General features: G+C 49.5%; 7 protein-coding genes across 7 annotated transcripts; 3 read left to right on the top strand and 4 right to left on the bottom strand.

Annotated features, from left to right (window-relative positions):
• Window positions 1-2: 2 nt before the first annotated feature.
• On the bottom strand, window positions 3-971 carry KD926_007726 (urease accessory protein UreG; the record flags this gene model as incomplete). The annotated part of the gene is made up of 3 exons (XM_053100605.1): window positions 3-543; window positions 623-721; window positions 793-971. The coding sequence occupies 3 exons, from the start codon at window positions 969-971 to the stop codon at window positions 3-5; spliced, it is 819 nt and encodes a 272-aa protein (XP_052955763.1).
• Window positions 972-1,833: 862 nt separating this feature from the next.
• Window positions 1,834-4,401, bottom strand: KD926_007725 (LIM domain-binding protein; the record flags this gene model as incomplete). Its single annotated transcript, XM_053100604.1, has 5 exons — window positions 1,834-2,367; window positions 2,418-2,684; window positions 2,743-3,030; window positions 3,098-3,990; window positions 4,098-4,401. The coding sequence occupies 5 exons, from the start codon at window positions 4,399-4,401 to the stop codon at window positions 1,834-1,836; spliced, it is 2,286 nt and encodes a 761-aa protein (XP_052955762.1).
• Window positions 4,402-7,532: 3,131 nt separating this feature from the next.
• rfeD (putative transcription factor RfeD) lies at window positions 7,533-9,559 on the bottom strand (the record flags this gene model as incomplete). Its single annotated transcript, XM_053100603.1, has 5 exons — window positions 7,533-8,207; window positions 8,296-8,709; window positions 8,839-8,990; window positions 9,062-9,230; window positions 9,446-9,559. The coding sequence occupies 5 exons, from the start codon at window positions 9,557-9,559 to the stop codon at window positions 7,533-7,535; spliced, it is 1,524 nt and encodes a 507-aa protein (XP_052955761.1).
• Window positions 9,560-14,708: 5,149 nt separating this feature from the next.
• KD926_007723 (FAD/NAD(P)-binding domain-containing protein) lies at window positions 14,709-16,161 on the top strand (the record flags this gene model as incomplete). The annotated part of the gene is made up of 3 exons (XM_053100602.1): window positions 14,709-15,395; window positions 15,455-15,661; window positions 15,727-16,161. 3 exons carry the CDS (start codon window positions 14,709-14,711, stop codon window positions 16,159-16,161), a joined length of 1,329 nt encoding a protein of 442 aa, XP_052955760.1.
• Window positions 16,162-17,163: 1,002 nt separating this feature from the next.
• On the bottom strand, window positions 17,164-18,123 carry nscE (NAD-dependent epimerase nscE; the record flags this gene model as incomplete). Its single annotated transcript, XM_053100601.1, has 1 exon — window positions 17,164-18,123. One exon carries the CDS (start codon window positions 18,121-18,123, stop codon window positions 17,164-17,166), a length of 960 nt encoding a protein of 319 aa, XP_052955759.1.
• A 1,497-nt stretch (window positions 18,124-19,620) lies between these two features.
• On the top strand, window positions 19,621-20,121 carry KD926_007721 (uncharacterized protein; the record flags this gene model as incomplete). The annotated part of the gene is made up of 2 exons (XM_053100600.1): window positions 19,621-19,686; window positions 19,765-20,121. The coding sequence occupies 2 exons, from the start codon at window positions 19,621-19,623 to the stop codon at window positions 20,119-20,121; spliced, it is 423 nt and encodes a 140-aa protein (XP_052955758.1).
• A 3,604-nt stretch (window positions 20,122-23,725) lies between these two features.
• On the top strand, window positions 23,726-24,526 carry KD926_007720 (uncharacterized protein; the record flags this gene model as incomplete). Its single annotated transcript, XM_053100598.1, has 1 exon — window positions 23,726-24,526. One exon carries the CDS (start codon window positions 23,726-23,728, stop codon window positions 24,524-24,526), a length of 801 nt encoding a protein of 266 aa, XP_052955757.1.
• Window positions 24,527-25,474: the final 948 nt, after the last annotated feature.

Here is a 25,474-nt window from a genome sequence, read left to right as displayed (position 1 = left end):
ATCTACTCATCCACGCTCCCCGACCCCCTCGCCGCTCCATTCTTCCACCGTCCCAAACTCTCCTCATACGCCCCGCTCCCCTTCCACGCACTAAGAATCAAATCCACAATATGCCTCATCCCCTTCCCATTCTTCACCTCCGCGAACACCGTCGGCCCGCCCTCTCTCATCTTCGCCGCGTCGCGCTCCATCACAGATAAATCGGCGCCTATAATCTCTGCCAAATCGCACTTGTTGACTACCAGCAGGTCAGAGCCCGTGATGCCCGGTCCGCCCTTTCGGGGCACTTTATCGCCCCCGGCCACGTCGATTACGTAGATGATGAAGTCGGCTAGTTCGCGGGAGTAGTTTGCGGCTAGGTTGTCGCCGCCGGATTCGATGAGGAGGAGGTCGGTCGAGAATTGCTTTTGGAGGGTTTGTAGGGCGAGGAGGTTTGCGGATATGTCTTCGCGGACGGCGGCGTGGGGGCAGCCTCCTGTTTCGATGGCGCGGATCCGGGAGGGAGCTAGGGCGCGGTGGCGGGTGAGGAATTCGGCGTCTTCGCTGTTTTTTCGAAGGGTTGGTTAGTATTTAGGGTCCGTATGGGATTCGTTCTGGTAGGGAGGGTGGGGGGAAAGCGAACCGGGTAAAGATATCGTTCGTCACAGCGGCAATGTTATACTCGTCGCGCAGCGCATGACACAAGGCCAGCATGAGGGCTGTCTTTCCGGATCCAACGGGGCTATCGGATAGGACCAGGTAGGTTAGCTTGGGCTATGTTATCAATTCTCCCCTCCGGAAGTGAAGAAATACCCTCCAATACCAATGGTAAAAGCACGGTCTTTCCAGTCGCGGCCCTCGATGAGGGGCATCTCGCGGTTGATATACGAGCCGGGACCATCGAGGATCTCGTGCGAGTGGCCGTGGCCGCCGAAGTCATCGTGCGAGTGACTGATGTCGTCATCATGGGAGTGGGAGTGGGAGTGGGCCATTTTGGTGAGGTGTGGTGATATGGATTGCTGGTCTAGGAAGATGGGAAGACGATGAGGGGGTTCAGAATAAGAATAGATGAGGGATGGCGGGGCGGAGAGCAGATAAATAAGTATCGGCAAACCTTCTCCGCCGAGCTCACGGAGACTGCCGACGGCGGCATCTGATTGGAGGGGCGGGGATCCACGGTGACATGAACGGAAGTGTCACGATAAGAGAGATAGTCTTGGTTCTAGTGATATAGTTAAGATCGTGTTGGTTCTAGTTATAGTGAAATCTACAGATCAGCATCTCGTATCAATCTTCCATTCGGCATGTGACATAGAGCATAAGAACAGTATATTTCCACAGAAGACGCAAAGCAAAGAATCCAACGCCAAAAACGTAGCAGTCGCCAATGGTAGAACATGGATATCAATAAAATAGACAGCGCACCAGAATCGGCAAGGAAAAACCGGTATTCGCTATTGGAAATCGAGCGCAACGACTCAACAAGAGGGCGTAAAGGAAAAACCGTGGCATAAGGACTCCGAATAAAGCCAAACTGCAACGCGAGACGATCGTGGTCGGACCGACCATGCGGACGACAAGTTGACAGCCCACAGGCAACAAGCCGTCCAGCTTCGTAGGGTCTAATCCGGCACCACCCCAACCAACGCAATGGACACCATGAACCAGCAAAGAAATGGGAAACAATAATGCTAAGTACCAATTGGAATCAGCAACAAAGAAGAGAGAATGGAGAAACCCCTCGCATGATCTTCCAAAGATACGCCAGTTCCCCGCCTCTTAATACTGAAAAAGAAAGAAGAAAGATGCATCGTGGTGAAAAAGAAATATTAAGGTTAAGAATGGGGGCTCGGATTAGCTGGTCCCCTTTTGTCTCTTCCCCCCGACTCGAGGACTGGCCTTGACGGTTTTCGGGCCCGCGCCGGGAGCGCCGTTCACTTCGGGGGCACCACCGTCGTCGTTCTCCATCTTCACGGTGCTGGCACGCCGCCGTTTGTTGTTAACGTTGGGACTGGCGCTGGCGCTGTTACCTTGGCCGACGTTGGGCTGCATCTGACCGGGAGGCACCATCCCTGGCGGCCTGGCCAGATGGCTTTGCGCCGGGCTGGGCTGAGCCGAGCCAGTCAGGTGAGGGGATCCTTGGTTGGCGGGCAGTCCCAGGTGAGCCATGGCCGGAGAGGCAAACTGATTGGGTCCGCCCATGCTGGGTGCCCGCGGGTTTTGCACCTGCTGCATGGCAGGGTTCATAGGGCTGGGCATGAACCCGGGGTTCGGATTCTGCATCTGCAACGTGTTGACCAAATTGCGCAGCGCATCGGGGGGAGAAAGTTGCGGGTTTTGCTGAGAGAACTGGAAAAGCATTTGCATTGCCGAAATCGTCTCGGCCACCTGGTTCTCGTTAGGTCCTATTCCACAAACCATGAGAAAGGAATGGTTACCTCGAGGAAGCTCATCACAGCAGTAGGAACACCATCTGGCGTTACCACCGACTCGGGCAGCTGGATTTGGGGTTGCGGAGGCTGCTTGGCCTGACCGCGCTTGCCCATGTTTTTAGAGACCTTGGGGCTCTGCTTCAGATCGGGCGATTCTAACGGCTGCAACTGACTCCGAGGAAGATACTCGGTGTGGTTCATGACCACAATGTCAAGCATTTCGATCTTGTTGCTCATATCGAAGTGGGCTCTCAGTGTCCCGTTGGTGAAAAGCTGAGTTTTGTTAACCAACAATGAACATCGCGCAAGCTGGTGCAAATTTCAAACTTACTTGGGCGCCATTTGCGAACCAATAGATAAACGACGTTTTGGTGCTCTCTACGATGTGGCCTCCATTAGGCGAGTCCCTCTCCCGAGCGGCTTCGACAACCATTTGAATTTGTCGAATGCCGCTGGTGAATTGCGTCAGATAGTAGCGCGCGAGAGCTGGCGTCGCAATCTCGAACTGCTTCGAGCCAGACTGCGTGTTGTACACGCCTTGGCGGAGGACACCGTTGGGCGAATAAAATCGCTCCACGAAGGAGTTCCAGTAGGGCAGATCAAAGGCCTCGCCGCGGCTCTGCGAATAGGTTAGCATCCGGTCGGTCGCAATGAACCCTCCTTCCTCATTGTGAAAGTGAACATACAGTGAAATTGCTCAGGTGTTCGGCGAAATTGCTGAGACATAGGATCGTGGCGCCCTTCATGCCTATGCGCTGCTGCATCATCATGGCGGCATTGTTCTGCTGCTGCTGTTGTTGCTGAGCCTTGAGTTGGGCCTCCTGGGCCGTCATCGGCTGCTGGGGCTGTTGACCGGGCTGTTGGCCCTGCGGGCCCGGTTGACCTGGCTGCGGTTGCGGCTGCGATTGAGGGGGTTGCGGCTGCTGGGGTTGCGGACCCGGTTGCTGGGACTGAGGCAATTGCTGAGGTGGCGGGTTGGGGGTGGGTTGAGGCTGAGGAGCGACGGGTTGCTGAGGGGGCGGCTGAGAAGCCGGCAGCTGCGGCGGCTGCGACTGGGGCGTGCTACTACCCTGGTGAGGCGGCGGGCCGGGTTGCGGCTGGGGAGTGACGCTTTGCGCATCGTGTACAGGCTGGGGTTGAGCCGATGCCCGCTGCTGAGGGGTATGCTGTCCCGGCTGTCCGGCGGCATTGGGCTGCTGGGCCTGCTGCGCTTGATGCGCCTGCTGCTGGGCCTGCTGGGCCTGTTGTGCCTGCTGGGCCTGTTGCATCGCAAAGATATGTTGCTGGGGAATGTTCTGCGGCTGTCCATGAGGCATTTGCTGGAGTTGCATCTGCAAATTCACCGGTCGCATCCCCTGATTGGCTTGCATAGCGGCGAATTGGGCGGCGTTGATGCCCTGGGTGCCGTTAGGTAACGAAACCGGAAGTCCGCCATGCTGCTGTTGCTGTTGCTGTTGTTGTTGCTGTTGCTGTTGCTGCTGCTGCTGCTGTTGCTGCTGCTGTTGATACATCATTCGCTGTCTAATGATTTGTTGCTGCTGATGCTGGTGCTGCTGCAAAAGTTGAGGGTTGTTGGCAACTAGAGACAACAAGGCGTTAGTTCATTGGCGTGGCGTGGCGGGCGGAAAAGGTGACCGCTGTTTTGGAGGTGCGGGAGAGGCAACGCGGGCGAGCGAGACAACTTACAATTTTGAGCAAAATGCGGCTGTTGGAACAGATGGGCCTGAGCAGGTCCCAAATGAGAAAGTGCATGGGCCTGAACCGGACCTCCAGGGGCAGTCGTTCCTGCACCAGGAGGCATCCCGCCCATCACCGGTCCGCCCTGGGTGACTTGAGGTCCGCCCGACGCCGACACTCCGGGGTGAACTTGTTGAACCATTCCTGCCCCGGGATGGGCATTCGGGTGTTGAACAGCGGCCAGCGGATGACCCGGAGGAAGGCCATGATGTTGCGGGATGCCTTGATGGGCAGGAAACGGCTGCGCCATCATCATCGCTGTACTACCTCGTCGCCGATAGCGGGACTCCTAACGGTCGGGATAAGGGGGGGTTGGAGGGAAAGAGGAGACGCGACCGATATGGCGAGAAAAGAAAAAGAACGCGACCGGAGGGTGAAGATGAAGGTAAAGAAGAGAGGGATTGGATTTTATTAGAGTTAAAAAAGGATGGACAGCGATGCAGGTGAATATGTAGAGATTATCGACAAGTGACAGCGCAGGACGAGGGCGAACGTCGGGACTCGAAAAGCGCGCTTGACGTGGAGGCACAACAGGGCCGCTTTTAGTGTCGGAGCGGAGGCCAAGACGTGGTGGACGGGCGACTGAACCTGCGTCGGTATCGTCCTGGACGTCACGGGCGCAGGAGCATCGATCGAATCCGACTGAATCGCGGGCTGCCCGCCAGATCGTTCGATCTCCTAGAAGACTCAATGAGGGTAAGTGGTCGGTCGGGGAGGCTGGCCGAAGAAAAAAAAAAAAAAAAAGAAAGAAAAGAAAAAAAGAAAAAGGAAAAAAGGGAAAAAAAGGTTGAGTAAGATTGGGTGGGAAAAGGGAAGACACGGAGGCCGGGCAGAGAGAGTGGGAATTGGGAAATGGGAACGGGTTTAGGGGAGACGACGGAGTTGTGGAGGGGCTTTAGGGGCCAACGAAAAAAGAGAGACGGCACCTCTTCGCGATCGCCAGTTCAATCGGTTGACGAAGGAAGAACGCTGGAAGACCCGATGGGAGTACAAGCACACCGCCCGACGATGTGAAGCGACTTTAGGGAAGAGGGTGTGGGGGAAGAGAACGAACAAGGAGGAGGGGGGGAAGAGGGAGGAAGAGAGGACAGGAAGGGAGGGAGATACCTTAGAACTGCGAGGACTGGGCGAAGAAATGGGATTGATTATGGAACAGGAAAGCAGAACAGACGAGAAGATCGGAGACGAGAGGAAGATCAGCCGGCGGTCCTGAGGCTTTTCTTCCATCGCTCTGCCCGCAACGCCGCGAATCATGCGAGCCGCTAGGCCGGATGGGGTAGCCCTCACGTGAGATCGGTCGGCGATCCGGAGAAATATTTTTGCCTGTGGCCGTCTATTTTTTTCTTTTTTTCTCTCTCCCCTTCCTGCTTTCTTCCACTTCTTCTCCTCCCACTCAACAATTCGTCAAATCCTCCTGCATCTCGCAGTGAGATGAGGAACACCACCTCGTGCAGCTCCTGCGCAATCCCATAGCCGCATCTTCTGGTCAATCTGGCCGATGCTCGATCAAAATGATGATCAGACCACAATCAACTAACCGATCAGCTCACCTGCCAGAGCTCCCCATGACAAGGTTCGTTCCTCTTCCTTTTCAACCGTTACCTTCACCATACACCCCCCTGTTCAAAGATGATAAACCCTTTTTTACTTCTTAACATTTCCGAATCGTCCATGACGAGGTATTTCGGACCTTCCATTCCCGGTTGGTCTGCTACTTGCCAGTATATCGTGTCTGAGAACAATTTGCCTTGACAATTTTTACCACACACCATGCTTTACACATGGACAATGGGCTAACTATCTGTCGATCAGGTTTTTCGGGGGTTTTCTGTGTAACGACATCCGACATCGAACCATACGGGGAGATGGGGAGTCTTGCGGAAGGATTGGCTTTAGCTATTACAGTTTCTACAATCAAGTTTTATTTTCTATGTATCAAAATGTGCATGTGGATGGCGCGGCTCTGTAGTGAGGCTGTTGGTAGTCTGCTTTCGTATTTGGTAGTGCCGGTGTAGATTTCGTTGTGTAGCTGCTGGAAGGATACCATCCAGTTTCTCTCTTTCTCCAGTTACTCTTCTGAACCTTTCTTGACTAAACCGTATTGTGGCCCCTTCCTTGAGTCTGTGAACTTCTCTTCCCGAAATATTCTCTACGCACTCGTAGCTCTATTCCATGTCTTGATCTTATATCCCGAAGACATTCAGAATAATTAGGTCGGCTGCATTGTATCATTCGGATCTCTCGGGTATATATAGTGTACTACTAAATCTCCATTCTCGAGATAAAATATCCCATTGCAAGAACAACTAGTTCGTAATATTAAATTGAGAAAAGTGTGTTTGTTGAATGAGTTATTCCTTATGGCGGTATATATATCCCGAGGATTGACACCCGGGATTACAAGATACCGGGACTGTCGACACCGATAACACAGCTAGGGGTGGTAGAAATGCTGAATGGGTTATTATTCGAATATCCTCAATTGGTTATACCTATGCTGAACCCAGCAATGAAATTGACCAACTAGTTACGTTTATGTTCTTCCTATCACCCCTCCCCTATAAAACAACGACAAAAAAGTGTAGACATGTGCCCAGCAGTAAGGTCGATGACTATGATTCAACCAGCACCAGCACGATAAGTCCTGGTTTGGTAGTAGATAGATAGTAAAAGATAAATTCCAAAACATATATTCTAAAATTGGTATTGAGCGTACCCACAACGAACAATCCAACTCTACCAACTCATCAACCAGAAGGTCATGACAACATAACAGCATAACAGGAAAAAAATGCCACTCCGTACAACAATGTATATAAACCGCCCAGCGAGATTATACAGTCAGATGATGCAAGCAGATTGACCGGGGCCAAAAAGGTGCAGTTGAAAGACAAGACAAAAAAATGTCGAGACAAGAAGAAAAGAAGTAAAGAAAAAAGTTGACGAAGAACATGAACATAAACGTGAACATAAACATAAAACAACAACCAAAAAAGCCCAGCTTTTTCATACCATTTCGTTGTGGCGGGTAGGGTAGAGTGAACATTTGCACCTAGCTAGGTCTACCCTCTTGACAGTGACCAAGAGTCATGGCGAGGAGGGGCTTAGACAGAAAGAAAGGGAACAAGATATGGACAAAACGAGCGTGACCACGCACGATTGGCTATGTTGATGAGATCCGTGTGCCTTGTATTTGAGGTCGTGTCATTTGAAAACATAATTTTGAGTAAACCGTGGTCCCTCAAGCCATTAGTCGTAACTGCCGTGAAATAAAACATAAAGTCGAGAAAAACATAACGAAAAGGAGCATTCGGAATGAGGAGTAATGGGATTACTCTTGCTCCGGGCCATGTTGGTCCGATGGGGAAGAAACTTCCCCTGAAATCAAGCTCTGAAGTCAAGCTGGAATGATTTCCATTTGCCACCCACCGTTCGACATCGTGGGCATCCTCGGGAACCTGGATAACTGGTAGGACCGTGGGACATGGCACTGCCGGGACTCGACGTCACATTTCTGAATGACGTTGGAGGGCTGCTGATGAAGGTCACCACACATTCGCGGCACACTCCGCAGATGCACTCGGTGCAGGCGAAGCACTCGTTCAGCGGCCAGGACCGCTTGCAGCTGGCACAGTAGATCTGGATCTCCTTGTTTCGGAATGACGCTGGTGTCGGGTTCGAGAAGCGATGGTGCTGGCGTTGTGATGCCGAAGCTGGGAACATGTTTAACACCGGGCTGGAATCCGAGTTCACCGAGGGAGGCAAATGAGAGAATCCAAAGTTTCTACCAGACGTGGTTGACGCCGAGTCGAGGGACGATTCGATGGAAGGGAAGGGCTCCAGATCACTGTCCCGGCTGCGGGTGCTGTCGTAGGGCGGTGGTGTCAAGGACTTGTGTAACGGAGATGCCGCGTATGAATGGGGCGGGAACGGCCGGTGCGATGATGTTGGGGGTGGTAGACCTTGGAATGCAGGCGGCAGCGATGAGCGATGCTTATGATTCAAATGTCCGGATGTGATGTGGGAGATCAACGGAGGAATGGTAGGGGATCGACCAATCTAAAGTAAACTCAAAGTTAGCTCTCGTAATGGGATCAAAAAAACATCGTCTGTTTTCTATCCATTCCTAAAAACATCCGTAACTCACCTCAGAGGTCCGTTCATCATCCGCCTCGGTAGCGGAGGTGGCCGCTTCGATCAAATCCTCCCAGCGTTTGCCCTGGGCCCACGCTGCAGTCTGCGGCTCAGCCGATAGCGCTTTCCGATCTCCCAAGCTAGGACGCCGGGGAAATTCCTTCGATCTGGTCCGTTCATGTTTGGGTTTCCTGGCACCGGTGATTGACGATTTGCGAGGACGCGGCAGCTTGTCCCTTCGTTGAATAGGAGGCAATGTTGAAGAGCGACCAGGCGGGGAATGGTTCAGGATCGACGGAAGGAGTTCTCTCGGGCGAGTGGGCGCAAACGGAGGCAGCGATTCCTGTTTCAGATGATCCCTGAGCGAGGGGAGTTCGATTGAGGTTCTCATGCGGTCTCGACCGATATCGTTGTCCGAATGAGTCTCCTGAAGCGACCGGTCAGTTTATCTGCTCCCATGTCCGTTTCCCCTCAACCTCATTTTTTGATAAAAATAATTTTAAATTTTTTGAACGAGGCTGAAACTGAAAACACTTGTATCCATTATAACACATACCATGTCTGTATCCCAGTCAGACGCCAAACGGTTATGGTGTAGCTGAGCAAGGGCCACGGCCGCAGTGGCAGCGGCGGGGTGGGTTTCGTCAATACCGCGCGGGGTCGCGGGGGAGCCGGCGTCCGCCACATAGATGTCCCGGTCTGCCACGTCTGTCAACCGTCAGAATAAATGATTGAGAGCGGAAAAAAAAAAAAAAAAAAAAAAAAGAAAGAAAACGAACCATTGCGTCGACGAGTGGGCGTAGAATTCGGAGGCGAGAGGTGAGCTCGTTGATCTGGAGGGGTAGTGACCATCAAGATAAAGCTCTCCTCGGTGGCCGGGAGCTTCGGAATGTAGTGGTTCGGATGGGCCCGACGGATGTGCTCCTGCATGGAGCGATAACGCTTCTCCTAAACGGCAGCATGTTGATTAGATGCGAGCATCAAAACAATGAATCTGACAGAGAAGAAAAAAAGAAGCAGGAGCTTCAGGACCACCCCTCGTGTTCGATCAATCGTTGGAACTATCGCCGACTGCTGCAACGAAAGGCCAACCTTGCATAAAGTGGGGCGCCCGAAGAGTAGTGGTCGAGGCCACAACGAGAAGGAGAGGTCAAGACACTCACACCCAGACATCTTTTCCGACAATTGGAACCATCGTTATTCTTCAAAGGACAGACGACCTCATTGTTGGCGTCGGTGACAGAGAAAGAGCTAGTCAGAGATGCCCGGGGCGGCATGGTCTGCATGAATCCGTTCTGGCGGCGGGGTTGATCCGGAGGGGCCAAGTCAGCTAGCAAGCAAGCACACAGAACTGTGCGTGGAGAGCCGAAAAAAAAAGGATAGCGTTCGAAGCGGAGATCAATTCAAAAATACAAGCTCGAGCTCGCGATTCATGCTCCGAGGAGGGAATCAGTAGATAGAAATGGGACAACAGTCTGCTAGCTGAATGGAGGGGGAACGGCGATAAAGAGGGAGAAAGAGGGGGTGGGAAGGGAGAAAGAGGATAAGATTGAGTTAAGAGCAGGTATGGAGTAGGTTGAGTAGTAAGAAAAAAAAAGTAAAAAAAAAGGAAATAAGAATGCAGATAGGTAGATAGGCTAGCGATAGTATTTAAGAATGAGTAATAGGGAGCAGAAGAATGCAGCCACTACTGTAACCAGCTAGGAAGTAGTAGAAACTAGCTCGCAGGCCATAGGCAAGACCAGAGAGGATAAAGATTCAAGAGTCAAGGTCCGAGGTAGGGGGGAGGAGGAGAAAAAAGGGTCGGGGGGAGCTCTGCGATTGAATGGATTGGGCGGCCCAGGAAAGCTAACGCAGCTCGGCTTAGTGACTGGGAAACGAGAATGACAGCCCGAGAGAGGGAGCTTGTTCATTCAATTTAAAAAAAAAATGAAAAAAATGAAAAAAGAGAGAGCAAAAAAAAAATAAAAAAGAGGAGTCAAAGAAGGTCAATTTTGAGAAATAAAAAATAGGTGGAGGGGGAAAATGGAGGGTGGAAATGCACGGGGAATGGAGTCGTACTGCAGTTGTATGGAACGCAGTCAGAGATTCTGACAACCTAAAAGCCTGCGCTGGTCACTGTTCAGCTCCGGAGAACCCCGACCGCGTGGCCTTTTTTTCTCTTCTTTTTTTATTTTTCTTTTCCTTTTTCTTCTACACTTTATGCTTTCTTTTTTTTTATCATGCAGGAAGGCAGGTCACTACCGATAATCTTCGAGAGCAGAACAGCTATGCCGAGTCAGTTGATAAATGGGGTCTTTGTCCTGGAGAATCTCCCCCAAAAAAGAGCTCCCCAACTCCTCGGCCCAACTGGCGTAGTGTGTATTATTGGCATCCGGTGTCACTGGTAAGGATACCACCTCCGTACAGTGGGAGCGAACCAAGGTTTCATCGATAACCTACCAAAGAGGTTACTTGCTACTTGCTGGTGACTGCAGCTCCTCGAGTCTAGGAATGTGGCCATGCGGTAAGGTAATTAATTCTCTCCTTTCTTTTCTTTTTTTCTTCCCTGCTTCTTTTCGCTTTCCTACCCACCAGTTTCACGGAGCCCTGCAGGCTGCATGGTACATACATACATACCTCAGAGCTACTGTAGCAGCTGTGTGTGAGAATAAGCATATCCCTTGAAGGTATCGCCCGAATTCTCCCTACCAGGTAAGCCGGCATGCCATCGGTTCTGCCGATAAAGATTAAAGACGCCTATCGATAACCCGAAACGTGGGACGGCCATTACTTTACTACCTTAGGTATTTGATCTGAATTTCAACCGGTGCCTATTCATAGAAACCTCCGTGAAAGTGAAGATTACTCCTGGGTAGACTTGGGACAGGTTTAAGACTCGACCTGTACTATTCCAGTCTTCATCCTTCGTCAGGGTAGAAGCTGAGTGCACATAGTAAGCATGACTGGTCTCTGACATTTCTCGACCTCATCGGCCTCGAGTGGGGATGACATGACCGTACGGTAAAGAAATGAGGGGTGTCCCTCATGCGGGCACCTCACCGGTCTTGTACTCAGTACGCTGTAATTAATTATAAGAAAAAAAAAAAGGCTCATGTTGGAGAATTTAAACCCTCATCGGCATCGGCCAACGCGACATGGAGGGTATAAACGGGTCTTAAGACATCCTAATTGATAGCTGGCTAGTGTTGATAAATAGTCCGCTGACCACTTTTTTTTTTTTTTTCTTGAAAGGCTCACGAGCGAGAGATTTATCAATTAATTATCTTATCGGACCTACCTCCAGCTGGTACCCTGACACCGTACATACCGTATGGTAATCAGGACCAGCACTTCGGGAATCTCGGTAGAACTTCCTTCCCCTCTTTGGGAGGTTTGCGAGTCTGCGACAGCTTTGCAGTTCAGGTACTCCGAAGACGGGCTGATGGAGGCCTACGGGGCTCGAGGGAGGGGGGAGCAATTTTTTTTTTTTTTGTTAACGCCTCGCACACAGTACGGGGTAACCACTATAGAAAAAAAAAAAAGAGGCATCCAACAAGACCTACCACTACCACAAGAGTCGATGATTTTTATATATTATTTAATATTCCATGAATCTTGGTAGTGAAACCTTACCCACCATTTAAACACCTGAACATGACCACCACCTGACCATGTGCGCAGGCTCCTTTGTCGGGCCCCCTCCTCAACTCCTCCAGCTCTCCCCAGCTCCCGAAGTTGAGCTTTCCTGTTGGAGCTCCCAGCTTTGAGCTTTTTTTTTTTTTTTTTTTTTTTTTTTTGTCTCTCTTCGCTCATTGCTTAGAACAAATCAGGCTAAGGTTAGTGGCGAAAATTCCGCTTAGCTCGACGCCACTCCAGTTCCAGTGGGGCCTGCCCTCGAAACAAGGAGTCCCGTACAGCCCTTGTATGCGTGTACCTATTGTGCTGTAGGTGAGGTGTTGGAACTGGAAGAGGCAACGCCTAAATTTGAGTAGATTTTTTTTTTCTGTGTTCTTCTTTTCTGGTTTCTAGAAGGTGGCAACGGGTCGATTTACTGGGTCTAGAACTGGAAAAGGGGCAACTTTTCCATACTTCGGTTTTGGGTGTTCTATCTTTGGATTTGATTGTCAGAAGACAGACAGACCGAGGAATGGAAAACAGAGAGCGGGGAGAGGGGAAATCTGCACAGTACCTCACTACTGTATACGGAGTACGGATACGTTGGAAAGGAGGGGAAAATTACCTACTTTCTTTCCATTATCCCTGCCACGATTAATTACCTACCTTCACAGTGCCTACCTACACCTTACTGAGTAAGTAGTAGCAAGATACAACCCTAGACTAGAATCACACTCTCGCAGTGCACGAAGTGGAGGGGTCGATGCCCAATTTGTCGACACGCGAGGATGGATGCCGTTTATTCCCGTCTCTGCGAGTTTTAGAGTTCCGGTCAAACGGTACCTGAGAGGGAGACTGGGAGAGGCTGGGGGAGACGGCGCTTTGACGGTCGAATCCTGTGCCTCATGTGTTCAACTTCATTGACTAGGGGGGTTAGATGGCGTTAAAATTTAAGAGACCCTACAGTGTACTTGATTTTACTCTAGTTACTCTACCTACTCTACTCCGTAGTCCGTACCCTGTCGAGCTAAGTGACTGATTCATTCATTCCAATCCGAATTCGAAGAACAGTCAGCTTACGTTGTAACGTGGTGTGGTTGCAAATTACTCCTAAGAAAAAGACAAAGGTATATAGCTCAGCCAAGAAAGAACCTCAGCAGTAGTAGCAGCAGCAGCAGCAACGAAAAAGCACGCCACACCCTATGATGTTTGTGCGTACTTGTATTTGAAACGGGACCGTTACATACTCCAGGGTGTGCGATACGGAGGTCCTACTTTAGGTAACTATCTTAGTCTAACTATGCAAATGCTTTGTGTTCTAGAAAATTATGCTTGCCATTTACTTACGCAAGAGTCGTCGAGTCAGCCGTTCGACTTTTGAGTTTTTTTCATCCCAGCCTTCCATGTGGGGTCTGGTGTTTTATTATTAGTAGGTTGGCGGGCTACCTACCAGCAGTTGGCATATTTTGTACACCGTAGATATGTTAGAATATAGAATTGATTGTAAATGTACGATAAGACGGGGCATGACCTCTTTATGTCAATATTACTACCTGAAGGTGGGATGAGTGCACCGTGGAGAAGTGATGGGATGAATGCTATCCGGTTTACCGGGTAGTCCGAGGGCTCTTTACAGTTCTCGCAATGTAGGTAACCTAGACTACTCCTAGTAAAATTCAGGTTTGAGAAATCGTTGCATGATACCTACCTAGCTAGGTACTCTGTCATATAACCAACATTCCCAGCGACCAAGTAAATATACTCGGTAAGGCAAGGTATCGCTCAATCCGGACGGAACCCCGGCGCAGTTGGTTGCCGAATCGGGGGCACTGCATCAATCCAAAGCATTGTCATTGGTGGAGGCTTCGGCAGGGGGGTCATCCACGGTACCCAATGGGATCGGCTGCTTAGTCAAGTATTTCCCCCACTCGCGTTACAGGACGGAGTATTACCTATTGATATTCTTTTCAGCTTTAGGCAGGCGTATGGACGTTGACTGTTGAGGTCCCTTGCTGAGAGTGGTGTGGTCAGTGGTCAGTCGTGTGTGGGATAAAGTATATTAATGATCAATGTCATGGGGTTGGTTATGGTGCTGGAGGGTTTCAACGGGTGAGCTTGCCGAGTGCCGATATAGCCATGCATGTCCGGGTACAGTAAGGTTTGGGTATTGCAAGAGACTCTCTCACCCTGAGAACCTGCAAGAAGGCAGGCCGTGAACTCAGGCTTGGCTATCAGTATCGCTCTTCTCAGTGTCTTGTATAGCCTACTTTATGACTTCCTAATTTCCTATGTATAGTATGTAGCGCCACGCACCCCGCCATCGGAACCGGGAAACCCCCCAACTAGACACCAGCTACTACCACCACCATCGAATTCCCCTCATTCGGATCCCGATGACGATAGAAAAAGAATGGGGACTACCGGTCCGACTAAAAGCTTGGCAGCAACACGACTCTGTAATCCCTCCAGTCTGATCCGTTCACACCGAGCTCCAGAATCCAGATCCCAGAACTCAGAAGTATCCGTTTCCTCCATTGACCGGCCAAGAAAACCTGCTTTGCCTTGTCCGACGCCCCACGGGGAGACGGGGCTGCTGCTCTTCCGATGGACCTTCCCCCGGAACCGTCTATGCTGACCTGGATCCGAACGTCTACGCCACCGATTCGGGGTGGTTGATTGGAAGGAAACGATGAGGAGGAGCCGTGTGCCGAGTGTGTGATTGAAAAGGACCGGGTGTGCCGGGTTATTTGCTACCTTTATCTTCTGATAGTTAATATTCACTGTCAATTCTTGACTGTCGGTGCATCCATTCTATCGTTCGCGTCACCAATGTCATCCGAGAAGAAGAATTTCCAAGTCGCCGTCGTCGGCGGCGGCATTGCCGGTCTCACGCTGGCCATCACGCTCCATCATCGCGGCATCCCTGTGACCATTTACGAGCAAGCCTCTGCCTTCGCGGAAATCGGCGCGGGTGTCTCCTTCAGTCCCAATGCCGTCGATGCGATGAAGACCTGCCATCCCGGCATCCACGCCGCGTTCGAGAAAGTATGCACGCGCAACCTATGGCCAACCAAGCAGAAAGTATGGTTCGATTACCTCGACGGATGGAGCCAAGGCGAGTCCCGGGACGCAAACAACGCCAGTCGCCAGGACATCGCGTTTACGATATCCAACTCCATCGGGCAGACGGGCGTTCATCGGGCTCATTTCCTCGATGAGTTGATCAAGTTGATTCCTGAGGACATTGCGCGGTTTAACAAGCGATTGGAGAATATCGTCGAGCGGAAGAGCGATGGGAAACTGGTCATGCAGTTTGCGGATGGCGAGGAGCATGAAACAGATTTAATTATCGGGTGCGATGGTATTAAGTCCCGTGTAAGGCAGATCATGGTCGGCGAGGGGCATCCGGCTGCCAATCCGACTTATACGCATAAGTATGCCTATCGCGGGCTGGTCCCGATGGATAAGGCGATTGAGGCGATCGGCGAGGAACTTGCTTCTAATGCGTGCATGCACGTAAGTCATGACTGTTCTATTTCCATTTCGGATTTATCTCTTGCTAATCAGATGAGTAGATGGGCCCCGGCGGCCACATGCTGACTTTCCCCGTCAACCAAGGCAAAACGCTCAACATCGTCGCCTTCCACACGAGTCCCGAGCCCTGGGCCGATTATCCCCGACTCACGCGCGACGGGACCCGGGAGGAAGTTCTGCGGGATTTCGAAGGCTACGGACCCAACGTGATTAATCTGTTGAAGTTGACTGATCCGAAACTCAGCGTGGTATGTTACATTCTCCTCTCCTAACCCTCAACCTGTCTGAGGAAAGTAAGCTGACTTGATGCTAGTGGGCAATCTTCGATCTCGGCGAACACCCCGTGCCGACCTTCTACCAGGGCCGGGTGTGCATCTCCGGAGACGCAGCACATGCCACGTCACCGCACCACGGAGCCGGAGCTGGCTTCTGCATCGAAGACACGGCTATTCTGGCGGCGATGCTGGAAGATGATCGGGTGACGTCGGTGCGGGATCTCGAGGCCGTGCTGGCCACTTTTGATAGCACTCGACGCGAACGCACGCAGTGGCTGGTCCAGAGTAGTCGGTTCATTGGGGACTGCTATGAATGGCGGGCTGAGGGGGTGGGACGGAATTTTAAGAAGATCGAGGAGGCGATCAATTATCGCAATGGGGTCATTGCGAACGTGGATATTCGACAGATGTGTAAGAATGCGGTGGATGAGCTTGGAGGGAGGTTGCCTGGGCGTGTGAAGGGGTCGCTTTAGGGAATGATGGGTTTGGGTCATATGTTTGTATATAGAATGTTTGCGATTGAGTTGGACATATTTGTATATATCAATCAGATTGGATGAGTTACTATAGCTACCTACTTGTGCTATGAAAGGGAGCCAGAGAACGAGCATTGTCGTGGGGATCATGCGAGGCTTGTCTACATTTGCAAGTTGCATTCTTCTATACTGAGGACACAATGAATGTTGATCCTCCATGCAACCAAGTCATAAAACATCCTACTCCGACATATCAACAGCCAACCATGAATAAACCCAACATAAACGTCTTAAATATGCATGCAGATAAAACATCCCCAAAGCCTTGCATATACTCTCCTCCCTCAACAATGCTAAACAAACCAACACTAAATCTATCTCCCCAGCTACGCACCCCCAAAGGTACACCGTAATCACAATTTAGCCTATTACTATTTGCCACTACATCCCAGGCCGGCAAACTACTCCGTCCCAGCCATCGGAAGCGCCCCCTGGGGCCCGTTCCGATGACGACAGTCCTACATCCGACAGCCACTCGACGTGCTAACGGAGGCAGACCCACATGGATCTCCAGTTCTCCACAATCCTTCGTGGGAGCGGAGTGGAGGATTGGCAGTTGTCTGGACTTGGCGCTGGGGTAGATGATGCGTTTACGGTGAGGGGAAATATGGGATTATAAGAATTGGGGATTTGTTTAAGAAGGGAGGGTTGGGTGTAGGTTGGTGGGAGACTTTGGTGGCGGGGTTTTTACTGTGTTGTTTTGTTTGGTTGTGCATTTTGACGGGGACGATGTTGTGATTTATGAGAACATATGAAGAACATTGAGGAAAGCAAGTGCGATTCACGATCTGAATTAAAAACCCCAATGCTGCACGCTATTAAAAGATCCGATGCCATTAGCCGTGCACTAAATCACCCCCTATCCAACGAATCCACCACACCAACTAACGAGAAAGAATGGCTTTGACATCACAAAACCCCAAGACCAAGGCAAGTATCTCACAGCTTTCCAGCCGCCTGAGCCTTTCGAAACTCCTCCACAACCGCCAAATAGCTCCCCTGGGTAATCTCCTCCAACAAACCCGGCCCTTCAGGCTTCCAACCCAACTGCTCCACAGCCTTCCTGTTCGACGCTCGATTCGCAATGCTATAAAACGCAGCCAGGAACGGTCCCCACCGTCCCGTGGCCTCTTCTGCTGTAATCGATCTCACTGGCACCTTCGCCGCCTCGCCCACCGCAGTCGCGATCGCCTTGTACGTCGTATCGGTTTTCGCCGTGCCGTTGAAGATATCGCCGGGTTTGGCTCGAGCCGCCGCGGCGAAGTATAGTCGCGCCGCGTCGTCTACGTGCACGCTTGATGCGCAGTACTCGCCGTCGCCGAGATAGACCGATTCATTGGACTGAATGGCTAGTTTGATGAGCAGCGCGGCGAATCCGTTGGCCGTGCCGCGGCCGTAGACGTACTGGGGTAGACGAATGGAGATCGAGCGCACGCCTTTCTGGGCCCAGGAGAGCGCGTTCTCTTCGGCGAGATGCCGCGGGATGAGGGGATTCGGGGGCGGAGGGCTTGTTTCGTCGGTCTCGTTACCGTTCGGGTCCGGTGCGACCATTGCGGTGCCGCCGGTCGTGATGAGTGGCTTGTTGGTTCCGACGAGTGGAGCGGCGAGTGCGTTCACGGCGGCTGTGTCGAGGGCAAGGATCTGGTCATACGGCTTGGTGAAGTCGTGGTCGAAGGCGAGGTGGAAGATTATGTCGGCGGAGGCGCTCTCCTGGGTGAGAACGTCGAGGCTCGTCAGGTCGCCGCGGACGGGAGTAGCGCCAAGAGAGTTTAGGAGGACGTCGCCTTCCTCGCTGCGAGAGAGTCCGCGGACGTTGTATCCGTCTTTGATCGCGAACTCGGCGACCACGCGGCCGATGAAGCCTGTCGCGCCGGTGATGAAGATTTTCTGCTGGGACATGGTGGAGATGTCTGGATGGAGGGAGGTGTTTGAGATTGATGAGGATAAAGGAATCAGGGGCTTGCGAGAGCTATTTGTAGAGAACTAGCGGCAGAGTTGAGATGCTCAAATAGTCCGAGTAAAGAGAGGGGAGGAAGTGAGATGCGGGGATAGGGCGGCACTCGGATTTAATGCTGTCAATGCATCGTCTCCTTCCAATCACCGTTGAATCTGGAGTGAATCTTCCCTGGAATCATCCGGTCTTTGTTTCAATCTCAGTGAAAACAGTCGGAGGAAATTGAAATTGCTGCCTGATCTGACCGGACTTTAGGAATTGAATGACCCGCGAGTGAATCTGTGTGGGTTTGGTTGTAACAAGACCGACCAAAATAAGTAGTTTGAGGGGTAAATCTACGCCATGTCGTAAGTATACGAGGTACAAAGCTATAGACAAAGAGTACATTTTCTAATGACGGGTATAAGATGGCAAAAATCCGATAGATAGCTTTGCAAAAAGACGTCGGCAATGGCATTGCCTCGTTCACTCAATCTGTACGCGAAGTCAGCTTGTGGTCTTTATGGTAATCCATCCTTTCTCCCCAATAAGAACCCATGCATGTAGAAATCGCAAGCTCTAGTATTCCTAATATTCCAACGTCCTTGCTATTCAACGTTACCGCGATGAATGGTACTACGTAGCTAACATATTACGGCGAGTCAGTCAGAATCACTCCCAACTCCACTTAGTCTTACGACCTTTCCTTGACTATTTAATGTATTCGCATTACCTCGGTGATTAGCGCTCCAGAGGGTGGCTGGAACGCAACTATTCTAGATATTCTTGCTTGGTATGTGGCTGAATGGCGTCACATACAGCCAGTTGCATTGGCTACAGAACTAATCAAGATTCGGTTATTGTCGGTCTTTATCTAACAGGGCTACTAGAGCATCGTGGAAATGTAAACCAAGGTATTCACAAGGAAGCATCTGCATCGTTTGCATTCCATCTCTTTATGATTCGACCCCTTTTGCATTGGGGTCAATCCTGAGAGATATACTCCGTATTATTGTGTCTTCGCTTCTACACACATCCTGGGATGGGTTGCTAATTCCTATAGATAATAATGCACTAGAAGGTGGTATTTCATCGAAATAAGATCAATAAAAAGGAGCAAGACTACTCTGTACAAGAAGTTATTTTAACACCCGTGTTGAGCAAATCCACATTATCCCCGATCCACATTCCATCACGATGAGTGATATCCCTTCAAGATGGTGACAGATGCCGATGCGACAAGGAATCCGGTACATTCATGATGAGCTCTCCGTTGCGTAGACTCGATTAACCCCTTTTCTTGGCTTCTAGGGAGCTGGGCATATAAATGGCGACGCGTACCAAGCCTCCAGAGTCAATTCGGAGACATAAAAGCTGTTTACATTCGATTTACTTGCTACTATATACACCGTCCAATCTCTTCAACAGCACTTTCGATCTTGTCTTGTGAACTTTTCTTCAACATGAAATCCTCTGTCCTTTGCTCTGTGCTGTTCGTGGCCCTCGCGGCATGTGCGCCTACAAAGCAGGTACGTGTCTTCACCCTATATCTTATCATTCAAGTGTTTAGCTATATAGGGACTACCTATTAATATGAGAAAACATAGGTCCGTGGAGACGACGCAACCATGAACATGAACATGGACATGGCCATGAACAAGATGGAGAACGAAAATATGGCCCCTTCCATGGACAGAATGGCCAATATGAACGATATGAACAACAATGATGGCATGGATGGAATGAGCCATATGGAAAATATGCATAACATGAACGAAGCCATGGATATGAAGCGCGAGAGCCATATGCCTGGAACTATGAATAAGGCGATGGATGCGAAGGACATGGCTGATGGAATGATCATGGACATGGGTATGGACAAGGCCATGAAGCGTGATGTCCAGGATATGAATGAGATGAACAAGGGAATGGATCAGGACAAGGATATGGGGATGTCTATGTAAGGTGGAAGCTTGTGGCTGTTAGATTAGATGATCTCGGGTTGTGCGCTGAGTTCCCATTCAAGGTTCATGAGAGATTTCCAGAGGAAGACCTACAGTATGTGATCCTTATAGCGCTCTCCTCGTCCAAAGTTTATATAGACAGCTTCAAATCCCGGGAGGCTATTGATGATCGATTTAGAAAAGGTGCACCTGGAACTGCAAGAATAAAGTAAAAGAGTTGATATTATCCACTATTTACTTGGACTCCCTATGATGCTCATCGGTGTGTTAGCGTTGGCTCCGAAAATATAGACGTCAGAGTTTATAGTATTCAATTCCAGAAACAAGGACATACTGACCGATCCATTTACTAATTGGATAACAAACTCCCCTTCAGAAAATCAACAATGTACTCGACGATAGACCTTGACACCTATACGTCTCGATATTGTTTAAAGAAGAGCTGCTGACCGGATTTTCAAATCTGTTGGGGTAAAGCTGTTGCGATTGATAGTCATTTGGAATGCAACCTTCTAGATCCCGCGTAATTTTCATAGTGCAATGCGTATCCATCAGCGATGCACCGTCAAAAATGATGCTTGAATCAGCAGGAGATGAAAGAACGGCGCGTACGAACGCGGGGTTTATGAAGAAGTGCATGAACACGCCAAGATTAATACACGCTTATTATACTCCATTATGAGATCGTCTTGGGGCTTGACATTGCGTTTGCTAGGCTCCACGTTGCAGGTACCTGTACGGCTGTAATTATATCGTCGTCGCCAATAGCAGGAAGGAGTTACCTACTGCAGCTAATCTTCCTCGCATTAACCGATCACACCCTGGAACCCACAAATGCTGGCGCCTAGAGACTACCCCTCCAGCCAGGATTCCCTCGAAGAACAATGAACTCGAGATAAATCACTTTGCACTCAGATTTTCATATCTTCTCTTCACTTCTATCGTCATTTTGAAAGCAGGTTGCCCACTGTCTCGTTTGAGCGCTTTTTGTTAGTTGGTATTGGAGGTGGTGTGCCGGTGAAGACGGAGCATGGCATGATTCGTCTAGGACATGTTGTGGTCAGTGAGCCGGGAGGCATACATTCAGGACATCTACATTATTACCATGGAAAGGCAAAAGTGGGCCAATTTGAGCGCAAAGGAGTCCTCGCCCCTCCACCAACACAACTCCTGAGCGCCGCTCGAGAAGTGGCTGTACAGCGTCAACGGATGGAACATGACCCCATTTGGGAGAATACTCAAAGGATCCAAACTGATCGCCCGGGGCTTCGTCGCATTGAGTTTCCTGGCACTGTGAATGATCGCCTTTATCAATCAGATTATGAGCATATGCAAAACGGGCTATCGTGCGAAGAAGGTGGATGCGATACAAAACGACGAATTTAGCTACCTGTGAACGAAGATGAAAAAGTGTTGATGTAACCGACTAAAACCTCCTCCTCGCGCTTCCCAAGGTTTTTGACCATCAAATCCAGGCTATAGGCCTCAAATCCCTCTGCCCATGCCGCGATGACTTTCCTTGCTGGACTCGAAGAGTGGTCGAGATGGAGCCGTAAATCGTATACGTGCTCTACCACACTAACGAAATCCCGGTGTTCCATCTCGCCCTTATAGCAGAGCGGGAGGTCAAGTGAGCGACAACCTTCCCTATAGGCATTCTCCATTTCTCCGTAAAAAATGTGGAAATCACTACTGCCTGTAGGATCCTGGAGTTGAACTGTGCTATCCCATTTTTCAACACACCATTAGGTGAGCAGCATCTAACAGGTTGGTTAGCTCACGAATTAAATTTACTAGGTTAGCTGTACCTGTAGGCTCCATTCAAGATACTAGCCAAGAGCTGAGGATTGCCTCCGAGTCCACCGACATGAACGAGGTCGACTTGTGAGAAGGGGGTGCACCAGTCTGGCTCTGTAATATCATCCAGTATAAACTCACAGTTTGGCAGTACCCTAGATTCTGTTCATTCAATTTATCCCAGTAATTGAACATGGTACATACCACTCGTCCTGCATAGGAATCAAATCGATTCCAAATACCTACACTGTTAACACCCTACCACAAAAGGGGCGGAGAAAAGAATGGCTTACCACTGACCATAGATTCCTATCAGCTAAATTGTAAAATCCGCAATTTACTAAATTTTAAGATGTTTCAGTAGATACATACCAAACTCAATAGCCCAGCGGCCAGTACCAGTTCGAATATCGAGCGCAATTTGAGGCCTACCGACAAGGGTCGGGCTTAACCGTTCCTTGAACAATTCATGACACAACAAAAACCATCGGTCTCCTAAGATGATTTACCATTCAGATCTAGATTAATGAAAGGGCTTCTCACCTTGTCGTTCTTGCTCTGTCTTTCAATTAAGAGGTCAGCTAATCTTCATATAATAACAGATATACGTACTGTATCTACAGGCCAGGGGTGATGTGATCTAAAAGCAGTCGGATAAAGGCGCCCATGTAGATAATCAGTTTCGCAAAAAATAGTCATCCAAGGGTCCAAAGCTTCTGTTTATGGGTAAGACAACAGTAAAACAGAGAATGGTAGCCGTGATATACTCAGCATCTTCAGCTATTGGATAGGCATCCATCATGTCCTGATTTTTAGTCTTTGAAAAACACTAATTCGATCGGGGACCTCTTTATAACTATTTTTTGGGTGTTGCTTCCAAATGCTATCATCCTCTGGTCCCAATTGACCCACACTCTTAAGCCTTGCGCAGCCCTAATGCTATTAAAAATGGCAATACTGAAAAGCTATAGCGGGTAATGGCATTATATCCTATATCATTCTCTACCACCAGCATTCCAGCCTTGTCAATTCTTGGCCGCTCCAGGAATCTTAAGAACGGTTTGAGCTCTATAGCCCAGTTAGTCGCTGATTGGAAGCTTAGTGCGGGTATTTACCAATGGATTCTGCTGTTGGATCTCCTGGTAAAGTTTCTCCAGGTCCTCATTCATGTTGCGCGCCTTCACTGTACGATCTCTGAGTGCTTTAGGGAGCTTTAATACTATTAGAAGTCAGCTTTTCACCGAAATTAGCTGGCATAAGCATACAGTCAGCCCAAGAACCTCCTTCCTTCTGCAAAAGACACAGGTGAGTTGTTCCTGAAATTGGATGATAGAGCAATTGTGGCCTTCGAAGATTATCAGGCGTAAGTCGATATAACAGTCATTACACAAGAAGAAGGATTCAGAGAGCACTGCAGAGGGAGTATCCATGACCGCAGTAAGCTAATTTTTGGGAAATGAAGCACGATGAATCTCTAATTTCCAGTTGTACCACAACGGTGATAGTAGGTTTAAGTGCAAGAGGAAAATGTTGTATTTCAGCGAAGGTGTGAGGAGACATTTGAGGATAAACAGGATCGAGAGGGATAGACAGTTTCATATAACGAAACAAACAAACTTGATGCATGTGCCGTTGGCTCCAAACGCGGATAGTTAGTTATTTGGGTATCTACCCAAATAACCAGAGAACCAATCATAGAGTATAGGGAAGCGGGATATATGACTCACAATGCTTCCGCACCAAATCTCTTATCTGTCGCCATCAACAATCTTTTGATATTCTGTCCTTGCCTACTTTCCTTTGTCTGATGATTTCAATAGATCAGTCTATCAAGCTCGCCATAGACCCCTATTTAGTGTCAGATGATGAGATTACGTATGCTATAAGGCTTCTCCTTTCACTTTCCGATAATCAAATACGACGACATATTCTCCAGTTTCAAGATCTCACCAAAAAGGTCACTGCAGTCACCAAAAGCGATTCGCTTAGCGCGGAAACGATAACAAACACAGCGCAGAGTAACCTAGAGCTGGTTCGAGAATTCTTGCTCAAGGACCAGACCGGCGTTATCCTCAGGTCAGCGCATGACCTTGGGAAAGATCCGCGAACGGCCGTTCTCTTACTGCGGACCGGAGACCGTGAGCGTTTGCTCGCCTGCAGATACCTGGCCTTATGCCGACGCCAACACTTCCCGGATGATATGGAAATAGTGAAGGGGGGTGGTCGACAACGTTCTAGGTCCAAGAGGGAGGGAAATGGGCGTGCCTTTATCAATGCAATCGGGCTTCCCTTGAAGAATCAGACAGAAGATGGGCTGAAACGTGGGGAGAAGGTACTCCAGATAGAGGATGATACGGGAAATCCCGGTGTTTCTTTCGCCCTCTTGCCTTCTTTTGTAAAGCTCGATCACCTCTATTCCAACGAGATAAGACGGGTGCCAGCGGTATTTGCCAGCCAGCCACTAGTCTCTGGTATGGTACAGGCTTCGAGATGGTCACAGCTATTAGATTTTTATCAGACCCTCTACAATTACCACGTCGGTGAGTACCCGGTATTTCGTTTATTCCAATTAACCCAGCATTACGCGTTCAAGATTCATTATACTTAGCGAAGGAGGAACGAAAAAGAATTGTAAACAGAGAACAGGGTAGTCGTTAGGAGTTAAATCGGTCCTGTGTTCATTTTCTATGATTGTATCTAGATCCTATCAGTATCAATGTAGCTCGTGTAGTTTCATAAATGGCAGAAAATTGTCATCAAAGGTATCTATCCCAACCGGCATTTCCGAGAAACCTTTCCAAATAATGACACCACCACCACTGTGGACGGGCTGCACCCAAAGTTTACCAAGAGTGATCAGAGCTTGATTGGGTTCGAGACGGATTTCGCTTGGTCTGCCCGTAAGTTCTGCCTTTGCGAAAGAATGGGAGGATGTTATTTTTTATGTCGAATGGACTATGCAAATAGTCTCGTCCAATCTGAACGAAAGTAAAATAATACAATCAAGGATGTCCCATACCCTCCTGACACACAACTAGAATCAAGATAATCACATCTTCACACTGATTCTCTGCTGGATTCTGAATGAAATTGCAGCCGTCTGCTGTCTACCCATTACTATCGTATAAGCTTACTGGAATATGGATAGATCGGAACATACCTGATTCCATATCCCCACTAGGATAATGTTATCTTGTTGGAGTTTTACAGACAGAGCAGAATGCTTGCTTGCAAGAGAAATCCACTTTATATAAATCCATCGGAATCAATACCGAGCAACCTTGAAGAGTACATGGAATAATACGGGGGTTGGACTCCTGGTAGCCGCAACTGAATTAACGACGACTGTGGAAATACATCCTGCAGAGCGGTCATATTAGCAAAATTAGCGAAAAATATGTGGACTTCTCACGTCATTCGGTTGTGCGAGCAAAATACTCCCGCAGCAATCAGGTAAGGCGACAAAGTTACTCTGACAATTGAAGGTTTGGCAGGACCTGATAGTGAATAGATGATAGCAAGTTGAGAGAAGGGGAAAGGTAGTCGGACTATATAC

This window comes from Aspergillus affinis (genome assembly GCF_023601865.1).
Source record: "Aspergillus affinis strain CMG 70 chromosome Unknown NODE_47_length_219368_cov_88_841667, whole genome shotgun sequence".
NCBI lineage: Eukaryota > Fungi > Ascomycota > Eurotiomycetes > Eurotiales > Aspergillaceae > Aspergillus > Aspergillus affinis.
This window is presented reverse-complemented; position numbering and strand designations above follow the sequence as displayed.